Source organism: Centropristis striata, chromosome 12 (genome assembly GCF_030273125.1).
Source record: "Centropristis striata isolate RG_2023a ecotype Rhode Island chromosome 12, C.striata_1.0, whole genome shotgun sequence".
Lineage (NCBI taxonomy): Eukaryota > Metazoa > Chordata > Actinopteri > Perciformes > Serranidae > Centropristis > Centropristis striata.
The window spans coordinates 32,082,105-32,098,734 of NC_081528.1; the positions used below are offsets into that span (position 1 = coordinate 32,082,105).

General features: G+C 38.8%; 1 protein-coding gene across 3 annotated transcripts; it reads right to left on the reverse strand.

Annotated features, from left to right (window-relative positions):
* Positions 1-374: 374 nt before the first annotated feature.
* LOC131981478 (zinc finger protein ubi-d4-like) lies at positions 375-9,660 on the reverse strand. 3 transcript variants are annotated; one of them, XM_059345756.1, is made up of 11 exons: positions 9,548-9,660; positions 7,745-7,905; positions 7,385-7,492; positions 6,959-7,152; positions 5,864-5,956; positions 5,689-5,773; positions 5,084-5,218; positions 4,346-4,477; positions 4,061-4,173; positions 2,797-2,878; positions 375-2,117 (listed from the first exon to the last, which is right to left on the reverse strand). In XM_059345756.1, exons 1-11 carry the CDS (start codon positions 9,577-9,579, stop codon positions 2,032-2,034), a joined length of 1,221 nt encoding a protein of 406 aa, XP_059201739.1. In that variant the 5' UTR covers positions 9,580-9,660; the 3' UTR covers positions 375-2,031. The 3 variants fall into 3 exon arrangements, with proteins under 3 accessions (XP_059201739.1, XP_059201738.1, XP_059201740.1); XM_059345755.1 differs by having other exon boundaries at positions 6,959-7,155; XM_059345757.1 differs by lacking the exon at positions 5,084-5,218 and having other exon boundaries at positions 6,959-7,155.
* Positions 9,661-16,630: the final 6,970 nt, after the last annotated feature.

Consider the following 16,630-nt stretch of genomic DNA (forward strand, 5'->3'; position numbering starts at 1 on the left):
CAGCACTTCAGAACCAAGGACAGCTACAGCTCTTTCAGCAGGCTGGGTACAGAGAGCTGTTCGAGTGCTGAAGCCAGGATATACAAACACATTATCGTCCAACATAATGACCAACCATTACACACTACAGGCTGACTGTTTACATTATACAGCATGTAATCTAATGTACCTGTCAAAATGTAGTAGTGTAATTTTATGCATATAAGTTTTGTTCTTGTTGGTATGACCTAACGTTGGACATTGAAGGTTTATTTTTTTTTTTTTACAAAAATGCAAAACTTATTTTGCCTGGCTTGTCTCACCTGGGTGGTCAGTTTCCCGGTGTACTTACGACCTAATAAAAACAAGTTAATTTCAAGCAATAACAACAAACATGTAATTCAAAGTGATTTTTATTGTCAGGCTAAATCGGCTTTGATACCAAAGAAATGCAAAAATAAAAATAGTACAACAAAGTACATCATTTTACAAATACTCATAATGGAGGTCTGACATATCAGAATAATCAAATAAATTCAAACATGTCACAGTCATAACAAAAATAGAAAAAGTCAATACAGTACATAGAATGCATTAGGAGCTATATACTTGAAGTGTTTGCTATGCCATAGACTTTACAAAATTCTACTAGAAAAAACTCCCAGTACCAATGGAATATCAGGTAATATAAAATGTAAAAAAGCAAAACAATACAACAACAAAAAAACACTTGTGGTGTGAGTGTGTGCATTCATACAGGTGCAATCTGCATGCAAGTCTGCCTCCGTGTGACAAATAATAAAAGCAGCTACAGTTTGTAAATGATTCTGTGTGTCATCGGTTTGACAGCAGCGGTTTAAAATGACTCGTGAAGCGTGATGTCGCTGCCAAACGGTTTCTAAAAAGCTAGCACAAAAACAACTTTGAGAAAAGGATGCGCCTTGATGACTGCTAGTTTCACGAATTGGTCAGTTCCCCCCCGATAAGAACAGCATTACCTGACTTTAAAAAAACATGTTTTTCAAAATAAGAGAATGTTGGCTCTGTCTGATGGAGAAATGATGGCGAACACCGGCATTATACTACATGTTTGTATGTGTCATTAGGTCAGCTTACAGTATATGCTCTGTTGTATAGTGTTTGTTTTAACTAACTGATAAATCCAGTAACAGAATCAGAGATAAAATGTCTGTTTTGGTGCAACCCTAAAGAGGCAAGGCCAAAGATTTTGTGCTAACAGCTTAACGAGTCAAAGCCAAAGTTTTTTTTGTTGGCAAATAATTAAGACTTGTTTTTTTTTACCATCTTTGTTCCACTGATTTAAAATGAAACAAAGATGGCTGACGTGATTATGATAAGTTCCATGGGTCATTGTTGTGTGTATTTCATTTGACGGTGGACCTTGGCACTGACCGGCTCCCCTCAGGGAAACCTCTTTAAAAGATTAACGCTCGGATGGATCAGACAAAAGTACACAGACAAATGCCACTACAAAAGTCCACTAGTAACCAGAACAATAACAATAGTAATAATAATAATAATAATAATATTCCTTGACATTATACTTGGTGATTTTTTTTCTTTCTCCCACATTCAGGGAGTAAAAATAGATAATTTGGCAGAAAAACAGAACTGTGTTGTCTCGACAGTCCACACTGCGTCTTTGAGTGTGAAGGGGTGCAGATAATTAGCTGTGATGCTAATCCGTTTGCTCCTGGGAGCTCCCGCTGAGACAGCAGTTATTATGGTTACTGCATGCTCTCTGTCTCTGTATCTAGTGTGTGTAACAGTCCAGGAGAGAGTGTGTTGTGTCTATACTGTATATGTATGTGTTTTTGACGGCAGGCCTCTGGGGCTTTGCAGGCAGGTTGGTAGTGATAGTTTGATCCCCCCACTGACGCTGTAGATATTAAGACTTCTAAAGCTGATCTGCGGTCTGGCTCAGCTACATCTGGACAGAGCCTGGAGCTCCGGACTGAGAGGAGGTCTGACGTTTCCATTGGAGGGGGGCAGGGTCCCATTACGGAGGGGGCGGGACTTGTTGATATGCTGTCACTCAGGGGCGGAGCTCTGGTTCTGCTGGTATATGGAGGCCTTATCCTTCAGCAGAGCCAGGCACAGGTGGCAGCTCCAGCTCCCTGTACAACACATAAACACAGTGAGGACGGGCTCAAGAAGCACAAGCTTAGAAATCAGAAATTTATGGTCATAATATTCATACAAAAAACTTGGCTAAACATTTGAAAGGCCGACACCCTGGTCTTTATGGGGAATTTCAAGAGGTCATTAAAGTTAAAGTAATAAAATGACCATTTATGTTGATCTCTTATGGCTAGATTTTAATAGTAATCCAGGCAGGGAACTTTTTTGTGTACCAATTTTTTTTTTCCAAGTTTGGGAGTGAAGGCATAATATTTTAAGACAGAACTGTAAAATAGTTTGTAAAAAAAAAAGCCTGGGTCTCTGCAACTTTTTTCTTTGGATGTCTTGCATCATTTGGGCACTTTGTGTGCATTTCATGAAAAAAGAAGAAAATCTAATCAAAAGACTTTCATTCATGACCCTATTTAACATGGAGTAGGGATTGTACTTATCTGCTACAATGTCAAAACCAAACTGTGTTTAAGTTGTTGTTTGGACGTGAAATGACTGAAAACAGATCAGACAAGATGGGTTGTGGGTGCCATGAAGGTGACCTTGGATATACTGGATAAACGTCATGGTAACAGCTTTTAGCCCAGAACAAAGTGATGATATCAGAGATGTATAACAATGCCCACACAGACTTTGAGTAAACAGTGTTCAATGTCAGCTTACCCTCTGGCGGTTCAGTCATGGAGGGACTTAGACAGTACATGTGGTAGCCTCGGTCACAGTCATCGCAGAACAGCAGCTGGTCCTACAAAAACACAACATCATGATCAGTCTACTGATTAGACAAGAGCAGAAAAAGTAGACTAGCAGATAAAGTGAGACATCTGTGTTCATGATGAAAACTCTGGCTGAAAACTGCAGTGTTGATGACGAATCATGATTCATCATTTAATTGTATTATTCTATTGACATTGTCTGATTTAAATGTGTGGGTGCCGTTTTGAAATCTAACGTCCGTGACTGAATAGTGCTAGATTAGTCTGAGGCTCATGTTTTTGTGTTCTTCGTGTTTGACGGTCACATTCTTTGACAGTATGTGCATTGGTCTAACACAATGGGGGCACATTTTGGATTTTTCACTTGGTTTCATGAGCTGCTGTGAAAAACAAACTCACTTATCTACTCAGGATGTACATAGCTAGATATTTATCAGACCTACTTTAGTAGTTCAATAAGGTAAACAAGGCAAGAGAGATTATGAAAATATGTTCACAAAACTTAGGCCGAAACTGTGGTTTAAAAAAATAAACGTGAAAGAAGAAGCCAGGGTTTTCTTCATGTAAGCTAGCCTAGAATTATCGCCCCCGCTGCTTCTGAACTGAACGAAATTTCATGAAGTCACAGTAACACGACCCTGCCACAGAGTGTAGGACTCACAGAAATCTTTTCTTTTTTTAAAGATATTTTTTGGGCATTTTATAGCTTTATTGATAGTAATCAGATATGCAGAGTAAAGGGGGGAGACAGAGGGGAAGACATGCGGGAAAAGGCTCCGAGCCGGATTCGAACCCAGGCGGCCCGCCTGCGAGGACTGAGCCTTTGTGGTATGCGCTCTACCAGGTGTACCACCAGGAATGCCCTGCTTCACAGAAATCTAAGGAACGGACTCTTTTTTTTTTACCTCCACTGGAGCAGTAACAGGAGTTAGACGCCAGTGATTTGATGGGTGCCTTGTTTCTGTATGTCTAAGTTACTTTCTTTTGTCATGTAAAACTGTATTTCTGTCTATTGTATAAAACAATAGACAGAAATACAGTTTAACATGACAAAATCCTGCCATCTTGGCTTGCCCATGTAACATTAAATCGCTTTGTACAGTGGCTGCTGATAAATTTAGCATTTCCCAAACTTTCCAGACTTTGCGCCACCACTGTATCATGTGTAGTCAATATATAGTCAGTCAGTGGCAATATATTAAATGACTTACGTCATTCTCTGAGGTGCCGCAAACATTGCAGCACTTGCACTCGATGCACTGCCAGCGGTAGGTCTTCACTGCAGCCATCATCACCGGTGTGAACTGCAGGCATGTTGGGTGGCCTGCAAGAAAGAGAGGACACAAGAGAAATGTTGTCATACACGATAAAAATAACCATGAAAACAACTCTATGTGTCACATGAGAACAGTGAGCCTGACAGGCATAGCAACAGTAACTAAGGGGTGCAGGACTTGCACTCAATTAGTGAGGAAACAGACATGACAAGTTCATACCTGAGCGTCCACAGTCTGAGCAGGACACCAGCTCTTCTGATTGGCCAGTCTTCTGGTTCAAAGTGGAGTCTCCCAGACAGAAGTCACAGTAGTCATTGGGCAGTGCCAGCCCATTGGGACCCTTCTTAGTTGCTGAGCAGGAGAGTGAGTGAAGAAACCATTCAATGCACTTAAAACCTGTCACACTAAATTGAGTTATCAACAAGGATGTGTTAAATACCCGCATCTTCTGCATAATAAACATGTTGCCGTTTAAATGGAGTAAAAATACACTTTTAAATCAAGTATTTTACAAACCTGTTCACGCCACATCAACCAATACCACCTTTTTATTTCAGTAACTGGCTGATGATTAACCCATGATCCAAACTAATGAATGAGTGACAACTGACAAAACGCACTCGTTGAATGGATTGTCTAACACGGAGTCGCGTGCACAAAAGAAAACAACAGCAATGCGATGGATATGTTGAGGGGGGAAAAGATGGATGATATGCTTTAAAAAATGTCAGGAATCCCAACTGTGCAAGCATGTTTCAGTCAGGATCATCGAGCCGAATCCCACATTTGGGATTCAAAATCATGAAAATCAAAAAATGAAAGGAGTGGGGAATAAAAAATAAAAAAAGAATGAGAGAGAGACTTCCCTTGTACAAACACACACATGCTATACGGCATGCAACCAAACCTCCCTCCCCTCTCTCTCTGTCTCTCTCTCAGCACAAGAGAGTGACTCACTCTTCTGTTCCTCAGGCTGGCGAGGAGTGGGTGGTGCCTCGATCTCCTCGCGGTCCTCGCCCTCCTCCTCGGCCAGGTGAGAGTGTGTATAGTGGTAGCTCAGGCCAGGACGGTTCTTGTAGCGCTTCCCACAGACTGACACACACACACACGGTCATACAAAAGTGTTAAAGTGATGGCGGCTAATTTTAACAACCGTCCAAAAAGGCCCAAGGTGGAACCACAAAACCGTTCATCACCCCACAACCGTCTTTATGTAGTATATATTTAATTTCCTATCACATGGTTAATATTTGATTGACGCGCCAACAGCAAAGTCATACAGCGGAGGCGAGCATTTGCACAGTTAGCCTGGCCAGCAGGAGCACACAGAGCACATAGGAGCGACATCTCAGTCAAAAAAAAGAGAAAAAAAAACGAGAGAAAAAAACGCATTTGGACGGACAACTTTTTAAACTTCTGTTACTAATCTTAACTTCCAGATCGGGTCTTCCAGATCACACCATGCATGGCAGAAGGCTTGTTTTTGTCTGTCAGGTGAAAATGCAAAAGCCTCTCTTGCTGACATGCATGACACAGACGTTGCAAAGGAAGCTTCTACTCACTGTCGCAGGCGTAGGGTTTGTCCCTCTCCTCCAGCGCTGCAGCTGCAGCTTCCTGTTTCTTCTTGCCATTCTTGTCACTGCGACCCTACAGAACCCATTAAACAGTTGACAGATAGTACACAACTAAAACATCAATCCCACGGGGAACTGACTGGAGAAAGGACCTGGCTCTCACCTTGGACTTGCTCTTGCCTCGCCTCTTGGGGGTCTCGTCCTCAAAGTCTTCGTCATCCAGGTCGTCCAAGTAGTCGTCATGGTCCAGGACTCTCTGCAGGGAGAGTAATAATGTATAAACTCTTCCTTACATTTTGAGTTTGAAGGTTGGAAGAATCATTCACGGTTTTGTACATTTTCATTCATTCAGTCCAGCCGTTCATATTCACATGAGAACACATGTTTAACAAAAACCCTGTCAGAGTAGCAGACAGTCTCTCATAAGATGACTTGGAGAAATAAGGCAAGTTCAAGTTCAAAGTGGTACAGATCGTTCCATATCCTGATAACGATGTAACATATTTTCTTATATCACGATAAAGCATATTTTCTTGTCATTAAATAAATTAATCTATATGAAATAACCTTTTTAAAGCCTATTATATACATAATTCCATATATCATATGAATGCATAATCTGTAGGCAACGAGACAAGATTTTGGAATCTGAATTGTTCAGTATCATGTTTGTAGTCGTAGTAGCAATGATCAAGCACGTTCGAGTGGGCTTTGGTTGAATGCAGGTAAACACTGTGGCCAAAATGCAACTTCAGAGCCAACTGCCTGACAACAATTTTTTTTTTCTTTCTTTCTTTTTATTTATCTTCACCCATATGCAGATATTTATTTAAAGTGATTAGTTGAAATGTTGTGTTAACCTAAAACATTTACAAAATGTATTGATGAAGTTGTTAATTGGACTGTAAACAATGGCTGGCGATTCCGAATTCCTGGCACTGGAAGTCTTGGCCCGGATGTCCAGATCTGAATTGATACACCAGTACCCAAGAAATATTGGCCGTTGACTCAAGAGGGAAAGTGATCGCTGAGGGGTTCCAAGAGTAGTACGCTAACAATATCGTTGCATAAAAAATAACCTGTGCTCTTAAAAAAATGTTTTTAGAGTGACTGAAAGTTGTGTAACCCATTATGATTAATTGCATAGAGGGATTGCCTATTGGCATCTTTTTTCGCACGCAATTGGTTGAACTGCATAGATATAGATGTCAGTTGCATTGACAGAAAACAAGACTGTTCAGCCAGCCTTCAGCCACACCTTGCGGATACGTCCAGAGGACGTGTGTGTGGTCGCCGAGGTGGCAGGAGGCTCCACAACTGCTGAGTCGTCCTCAGGGCCGCGGACATCTAACACTCCACTCCTCCTGTCGAGGGGCTCCCCCTTCAGCAGGGCCTCCAGACTGCTGCCATCCACCGCCCCCAACGCATCACGCTTCAGTCCCAGCTCCAAATCTGCTAAACACACCAAGCAACGTGATGGCGCATGCAGTCACATGACAAAAACACAGAAAGAAACGCACCCAAAATAATTAGAACAGGGCTTCTTACTTCCAACCATTGAATATGAAGAGATATTTACTGGAAATATTTACAAAATGTTACTGGAAAAAGTTCTACCAGGGTGAAGAAACCCAACTGGACTATTTCTGTGATGAGCGACGAGTTGTTCCACCAAAAGTGATACCTGCTTTGAGAGGGGGGAAAGCCAAGCGAGGATCCTCTGGGGGATGAGAACGGCGTTTCTTCCTCCAGCGACGGGCTGGGTAGGTGTAAAGCTGCCCCGGAGCTACACCTGATCCGACACAGAACAAAACATAAAGAAGGACCAGAAGGTTGGGTAAGTTCTTGACTGCTTTGTGGCACTTATACATCTGAAAATATTTGGGCCTTTTTGTGTCTTAAAGCTTCTGTTACCATTTGTCTCAAGTTTTTATGTAAAGTTTGCAGAGTATTTGTTAACTGATGACCTGATTTGATTGTATAACTCTAAAGTGAAAGTCAAATAATGATAATAGTGAATAATCTTCCAGCACTTATTATATACCTGCACTCCGGTGTCTCTTCTCCATCCAGATGTAACAGTTTGACTGTGCTACACCAGTCTGAGAGTCCAGGAAAGGCATGAGGATGCTGCGCTCAGCGCACAAACGAGCGTTGTAACTGTGACACTGCTCCATGGCATCTCTGTAATACTGCTCTCCTAGCCTGAAATGTGAACGGTGGACACTGACACGTCAAATAACACAGATCAGGATAGACTGTTATAAATCATTGATGGCTGAATATTGCACAATGCACATTAAGCTTTGAAATAATAAAAAGCGTGCAAAACATGATATATGTCATCCTGGTCAATTTATCTGTTAGTTATCTGTTAATATTATTTCTGCACAACAAATCAAAATGTTGTCAAAATCTCTACCAAATTGTAGGAAGGCTCAATTTGTTAAATTCAAAACATGTGAAAATAACTAATCTAAATGTAAAGTATTGTGGTGCTGAAGAGATGTCCCAGCCTACAAATTATTATCCACAGACTTAGATTTATTTGAGATCATCATACAGAATCCACTACGATCATTACAATAATTCCTTCCGATATTGTGAATTCCATCGCAATTGCAACTATATATATTTTCAAACAAACAAAGCAGCCCATACTATAGAGTTTGAAGAAAAAAAGACACATTCCCAATAAAACAAATGAATGGTGACGTGTCCCAGTGATCAAAACTTTGCCTGTCTGATGAAATAAGTTCGTTTTTGTAGAACTACACCACTTTAACTTCTTCAACTTTTTTTAATACTTAGCATTGAGAATATAACTTTACAAGAAATTCTGTTCCGGCCTCATTACTTTATTACTAAAGTAATTACTATTACGTTATTTTATATTTCTTAATGTTGTATTATATCCCTTACTTTCAGTATTATATGTTACGATTCTTATAGTTGCTTGATGCTCTTTTTGTTTTTTATAAATATTTTATTAGCATTGTTGGAGGGAACATGAGATTTAAGATTTCCATTACAAATGAGTGCTTTTTTGTAGTATTTGTAAGTACAAAGGGAGCTGAAAGATAACTACAAATGGCTTTATTGCGAAACATACTGCTACTTGTTTGCATATTACAGCGTGATACACACTTTTCACTTCCATATCTTTGATATCTCTTAACATTATGGTAATTGAGTTACAGCAGACATTTTCAGAGTGGCTAAAATGAATCATGATGCTCCACGAGTGAGTGCCCTTCCTTACAGTACAACAGGACAACAGTAGCGGCTTCAATCTCTGGCCAATCTGTCGCATTGTTCACCCTGACTGCTCGCAGACTGTTGCTGTGACTGTACTATCTCTGCATTTATTAACAGCACACGCAGAACAAAGCCTGACTTCCTCACACCGACAGTAACGATGGAGGCATGTCAGAACAAAAGGTTGATTGTTAGCAAGCCTCTCGTCACAACAAAGCACCCGCCAAGCTGACAGGTTACACATAAATTAACTCTTTCCTTCATCTGCAGGCGGCTGGCTAGCAACAGTTTGTACATAATGTGTGTAACACTAGCTTAAACACAACCCTGAGCAGCTAAGTTAGGAGTAAGTGGTGGCTAAAACACAGCTCCACAATGGCTTCGCCTCATTTATATTTGCCCACAGCTAACAAGCTAACATTAGCTCAGAGGATAACGTTATTCTCTTGGGACAAATATTGTGTTGAAGATTGAAGATGCGATGTTTACGGCTTTTGGCACTCTGCAGTAACATGACGAGTAATCAATTGTACATTCACCCCAGTATGGCTGCTCGTTCTACTCTTAAAATAAATGAAGGTAAACTTACACTTTCACAACACTGTCGACGGCCGCCGCCATGTTTGCTTATTGCGGTTGTGTGAAGTGCCACTGCGCATGCTCAGAGACGTTAGTGACCGTTACTGCCCCCCGGGGTGAAAACATGAAGTGCAGTTTAAACCATAGACATATATACCTAAATATCGTCACCCTGTTAAAAATACTCGCCTAACTCATTTTTTCAAGTTTTGCAGGAAACACAAAAAACTTCACCAGATGACATTTATTGATCATTTCACTCAAAAAGGATGTAAAAGTGGATGACTATTGGCATAGATAGATAGATAGATAGATAGATAGATAGATAGATAGATAGATAGATAGAAAGATAGATAGATAGATAGATAGATAGATAGATAGATAGATAGATATACTTTATTTATCCCAAGCTGGGAAATTACAGTGTAGCAGCAGCATTACACACATAGACAATGACAATTAAATAAAAAGAACAATCTAGGCATACTTCAAGCAATAAAATATAAAATACAATAAAAATACAATAAAATATAAAGTGTCTAAAGAAGGAGTATGTATTAAGGAGTAGAATAGAATTCCAGTGCAGAATAAATATGAATATACAGTATAAAAATGTTGGTGCTATGGAACAAATAAGGTGCAATGAACAGTGTGCATAAAGAACACATAAAGTGCATAACGAACGGTATGTAATAAACCAGGCTATTTGTTATTGTACAGTGTGATGGCATGTGGCAGGAAAGATTTTTTATATCTCTAGTATCATAGTAATAACACTGTGTTTAAATTATGTAACTTAAGAGAAATAAATGACTTAGGCAATTTTTTGAACATGCCTTTGTGACTTAAGCAAGATATGGTAACACTTTATTTTGAAGGTGTCTACATAAGAGTCACACAAGCCTGTCAGAAACATGACATGACAAGTATCATGAGCATTAATGTTACTTCAAAGTGTCATTAATGTTCATGATACATCCCATGTCATGTTTATGACACGCTCATGTCACTCTTATGTAGACACCTTCAAAATAAAGTGTTACCATATCTTGCTTAAGTCACAAAGGCATGTTAAAAGAATTGCCTAAGTCACATTTTATTTTGACTTGACAGGCATAATAAATCCGCTTAAGTCACACACTTGACATAGGCCATTATCTTAAAGGGGTAAAATCACATGATCTGATCAACTGAGGATGTAGGTGATTTTACCATAGGTGGTCATGAGGAGATGATTTAGGTAAAGTAACTATGAACTAGAAAATTCCTATATTTTAGACAATTGAGAAATAAATTTACCTCTCTTCTCTGACATACAAAGGCTGAGTTTTACTTGTCCATGACTACTGAAAGTCTGAAAAATCCAAAGAAATTTTGGAAAGCAATTAAGTCTTTATCGTCTACCTCTAACTTAGTTAATCTCCCTTCCAGTATGCTGATTGATGGAAGCAGAGTAACTGACAGAACAGACATATTAAGTTGTTTTAACAAGCATTTTATTTCCTCCGGGTTCTTGTTTAACTCTAAAAACCCTTCTAAACAACCCACACCTAGTGAACAGGCCTCCAATGACCCTCCACCGGTTGATAGGACCCCTGGTAACATTCAGGCTTTTAATTTCACATCTTTCTCTACAGCAGAGGTTGCTAAAGCTCTTAAAGACCTTGATCCTAAAAAATCACAGGGACCGGATAAATTGGAGCCTCTGTTTTTAAAACTGGAATCTGATATTGTAGCTGTTCCATTGTGTTATATTTTTAATCTTAGTTTATCGACCAATGTAATTCCAAAAGTCTGGAAATCTGCATTTGTTATCCCCCTTTTGAAAGGAGGAGATCCAACTATTTTAAACAATTATAGGCCTATTTCTAAACTGCCTGTACTGGCTAAGGTACTTGAATTCCTTGTTAGTGAACAAGTAAAAGAATACCTGGCCACTAATTTTATCCTATCGATTTCTCAGTCAGGATTTCGTAAAAAACATAGTACTACCACTGCAGCCTTGAAGGTTATAAATGACATAACTGAAGCCTTAGATAATAAACAGTGTTGTCTTTCTCTTTTTATAGACTTTTCTAAGGCCTTTGACACCGTGGACCATGACATTTTGATTGAACGTCTTGCAGCAGTTGGGTTTTCTGTGCATGCAGTTGGATGGTTTGCAAACTATCTTAAAGACAGAAGCCAGGCTGTCCAATTAGAAGGTGTCTCTTCTGAGGTTGAGTTTGTCCACAAGGGGGTGCCCCAAGGTTCAGTGCTAGGCCCTTTGTTATTTACTTTGTATATAAATAATATTGGAATGAATATCCCAAATGCAGCCTTTCATTTTTATGCTGATGACACAGTCATATACTGCTTTGCACCCACACCTGCAGAAGTGTTTTCATATCTGCAGAATGCATTTAATAAAGTGCAAGAACAACTCTGCCAACTGCAACTTGTTCTAAATGCTGATAAAACAAAACTTATGTTCTTCACTAATTCTAAATCAGCAAGACCAAGTCAGTCTGTCATTGTCACCAGCAATGGTCAACAAATTGAACTTGTAACTACTTTCAAATACCTGGGGTTCCTGATTGATGACCACTTGTCTTTTAAGGCACATATTCAATATACCATAAAGAAGCTGAAGGTTTTACTTGGATTTTATTTTAGGAATAAGTCTTGCTTTTCTTTTAGGGTGAAACAGAGGCTAGTGGAGTCAACCTTTCTTCCAATTATTGATTACGGTGATGTGTTATATATGAATGCGTCTGCACAATGCCTCCACATGCTCGATAGTGTGTATCACGGTGCTTTGAGGTTTATTACAAACTGTGGAGCTCAAACTCATCACTGTGTCTTATACAGTAAAGTGAATTGGCCATCTCTATATGTGCGCCGGCTCAGCCATTGGTACCAGTTAATTTATAGGGCTATTCTTCAGATGACTCCATCTTATTTATCTTCCCTTTTAACCGTGAACAATAGGGCCTACAGTCTCCGCTCCCAGGACTTTTATCATCTTAAGGTTCCTAATGTCAGAACAGAGTTAGGGAAGGTGAATACTTGGAACTTATTGCAACAAGAGCTCAAACTCCAAAGCCTGATATCACTAAATGTTTTCAAATCCATGTTAAATTCCATCACATCCAGACTTCAGAAGTGTAGATGTTTTATTTGAGTGCAAACTCTTTTAACCATTTTTTTTTCAATTCAATTGTTTTTGTATGTATTTGTATTGTTGACCAATGTTTGTGACTATGTGTTGAAACGTTCTATGTGCTGCCGTTCTTGGCCAGGTCTCCCTTGAAAAAGAGATCTTGGATCTCAATGGGACAAAACCTGGTTAAATAAAGGTTAAAAAATAAAAAATAAAAAATAAAAAAAAAATGTGGAAATTCTGAAAGGGCCATGGGGGCTACTGCCGGTGTGTGTACTCTATGATGAGATTCTTCAGAGATTTCAAACTATGCCCTTTAACCTCAAAATGTGTGTGTGTGTGTGTGTGTGTGTGTGTGTGTGTGTGTGTGTGTGTGTGTGTCTCAGTCTTAATCTTGAATGAAGAACTACACCATATTTGTGTGATATTAAACTGTCTCTCTAAGCAGATTGTGCTTCACTTAACGCAATGGAAAAGTAAAAGTACGAAAGTATCAGCATCAAAATGTACTTAAAGTATGAATAGTTTACGTTCTGGTTATGCAGAATAAGTACAAATATATTATTGGATTAATATTGTTGATGCATTTATGATGTAAGCAGCGCTTTCATTTTACCAATTTAAAGCTCATTTTAATTACTTAATATACTATTACAAGGTTTAATTTTAAAAAGAAGAAATCACTTGAAATTTATCATGTTTTTATGTAAAATCTTCACCTGAAAAATAATTAAAGCTGGCAGCAAAATGTAGTGGAGTAAAATGTACAATATTTCCCTCTTCAATGGAAATTCTCAAGTAAAGTAAACATACCTCAAAATTGTATTAAGTACAGTACTTGTGTAAATGTACTTAGTTACATTCCACCACAGTAGGCTGATACATGCAAGAAAACATTCTGCACACTGATAGCCCACTGCATGAAGCTAGTGCCCTTTTCTTTTTCTTTTTTATTAGTTTATTCTACTTATTTGCCCTGCCCCTCAGGCAGCCTGAGTCCGCCCCTGTGTGCTATCCCTCAGTTAAATTAACTGGAGTCAGCTAACTCCTCCCCGCTAAGAAGAGGATTTATGATTGATATGGACAGACATGCGGCCAGAGAGACAGGCAGAGGACAGACAGACAGACAGACTGGTGAGTTAACATCATAGTTCTGTTGACATGTTGATTATCTTAGCTTGCTGGCTTGTATTTGCTCACACAAATCTACAACAAACATGTAGTTCAGGGCATAAGTTAGAAAACAGGCTAAAAACTTAGTCGGAATATTTAGTAGTACTACTTTATACTTCTACTCTAGTAACGTTACATTTCAGAATCAAATATTGTAACGTTTCATTACAATTTTAATATAACGTTATAATGAAGGTATAGTAAACTTTTTTACATTGTGTAAATGACCCAAACCAGCAAAAACTGGTATGTAGATAGCCATTTGCATTGTAAGGCAATAATGAGTACTTTTTTATTATCAGTAATGTTAGATATTACATCTATACTTTGTAACTAAAGTAGTCTATATAAGAGAGTGGAAATGTCCTGAAAAAGCTGTCTTGAATTTAATAATTAATTATAAGTCAGAATTAATTAATTTTTGTCAAATCTTCATTTTAACATAGGATTTTATATTCAAAATTTTATTTTGTAAATGAAAAATAGAGTAGTGGTTTAAGCCACCTCTTTAATTATTACTGAGATGTGATTACAGGCCACCGTAGTTGGGTGGTGATAAACATAGACATATATATGTATATATATATGTCTATGGTGATAAACAGGATGTCTATGTGATTCGCGAACGTTTGTCAATAAATCACTCGTGAATGTGGCAGCAAGTCGAGCTAGTCTTCCTTCTTCATAAATGAGCATGACTCAAGACAATCACTTTGAGAGTTAACCCTTATATAACTTTATATGGAGCCTTCTATGAGTGAAATAAGATTGATAAAGATGATACAGTATATAGTCATAGCTTTCTCTTCACACTGTTCATGTCTAGTAACGAGCCAAATGACTACATTAAATGTTTTATAATATTTTATGTTTTGCACACAAATAGCAACTTGCTAGTTGAGTTCTTATTAACTTCTGTAAATTATCATTTAAAAAGTTCATTTATAAATTTCACTGAACAGAAGGGCAGACCTTCAGAGGGTAAAGTTGGCATTATATTCTCTGGGGGAAAAAATCCAGTAAGCCATTAACTAAGAGTTTTCCCTCAATAACCTCAGAATTATTGCTAATTAGTAGTAAGTAAGAAAGTTATTGTATATGAGTTGTACTCATACTGGTATACTGGTTGTATAATAAGGCCATGCAGAATAAGGCATTAATAACTACTTAATAATGACTAGATAAGAGCCTATATGTTACTTATTTGCATGCTAATAAGCAACTAATTAATGTTGAATATGTGTTTCCTAATCTAAAGTGTTACCCAATTTATGATTTTTTTCATTGTCACCCAAGCGATTGTTGAGTCCTGGGTACTGTCTTCTGATGGCAGACACAACACATAAGGGTAAGAGCTTAAGGGCAATATCTACAGTTAAACTTAGTAACCTAATAAACAGAAAGTGGTGTATGAAGTGATGATTTAAATACAGGCAACTTGTAATTGTTGTTTGGAATTTGGTTTTAGCGATCACAGATATCTGCTGCTAAGTCTTCTAGATGCCTGTCCAGGCCACCACCGGTTCCCCTTACACCACCACTCAGTTTGTTGCTGATGACTCTCACTTTTCTTATCCTGGTCTACTGGACACCTAGCAGCCTCATTATTCTACGTTGTGGTCCCTCCTATGTACAGTCATGGAAAAAAATATTATACCGCCCTTGTTTTCTTCATTTTCTTGTTCATTTTAATGCCTAGTACAACTAAAGGTACGGTTGTTTGGACACATATAATGACAACAACAAAAATAGCTCATAAGAGTTTACTTTAGGAGCTGATATCTATAATTCTACAATGTCATTTAGCAGACGCTTTTATCCAAAGCAACGTACAAATGAGAGTAATACAACATAATCAAGGATGGAGTCAAGAAACATAGCCAGAGTGTTATAAAAATGAGGTTTATACAGTGTTTCAGATGTTTTAACTCCTACAATGAGTATGGGAGTCCCCATTTCTTACATGTCTTGTTTAAACTTCTCTTATATGACTTTATTGCTGGGGCTGGCAGGGTGAGGTAAGGTTCAGGGTAAAGTATCAATAAAGGAAGTCTAGAACAGAGGAAACGTCTAGATGCACTGTCTGTTAACAATTTACAAGGGTAAGGACAGCCCATTATCAATAATGGTATAAGAATCACCTGTTAGAGCTCCTCTAGGAGCCTTTTTCTCTGTAACCCCTCGTTGTGTGTTGCACTGTTAAATGCTCCTTCTTGTACAAGAATAATAAATTCTAATTCAACTTTACTACTCCGAATCCAATCTTCTTTATTGAAGGGTCACTCTAAATAATTCCTATAACACAGAGTAAGTACCGTGGGTTAAGTTTGAGTCCATTAGGACACAAGTCCTTTATAGGTCGCAAGAGTGGTCAGTACAATACTTGTCGTAGTCGTCAGTGTAGGTCAAAAGTGAAGGTGTTCAGTAAAGAGTAGGGTCTTCAGTCTCTTCTTAAAGATTGAGAAGGACTCAGCGGAACGGATGGAGTTTGAAAGTTTGTTCGACCACCGGGGCACTACAGAGGAGAAGAGTCTGGTTTGAGACGGTGGAGGAGCCAGACGTCTTTCACTAGAGGAGCGTAGAGGACGGGAGGGTTTGTGAATCTGAACAAAGGAGTTTAGATAAGAAGGGGCTGTGCCCATTGCTATTTTGTAGGCAATAGACTTTCTAAGAAGGCTTTGAATTTGATGCGGGCTGTGACCGGGAGCCAGTGCAGAGAGATGAGGAGCGGAGTGACATGAGCTCTCCTGGGCTGGTTGAAGACCAGACGAAGTGCAG

Excerpts from the sequence above, each read along its gene's own strand:
- LOC131981478 (XM_059345755.1), bottom strand. The coding sequence starts at position 9,579 with ATGGCGGCGGCCGTCGACAGTGTTGTGAAAGT. Across the intron at positions 7,906-9,547 it reads GTCGACAGTGTTGTGAAAGT|GCTAGGAGAGCAGTATTACA; the intron begins GTAAGTTTACCT and ends TTCACATTTCAG. Across the intron at positions 2,879-4,060 it reads GCGGCACCTCAGAGAATGAC|GACCAGCTGCTGTTCTGCGA; the intron begins GTAAGTCATTTA and ends GTGTTTTTGTAG.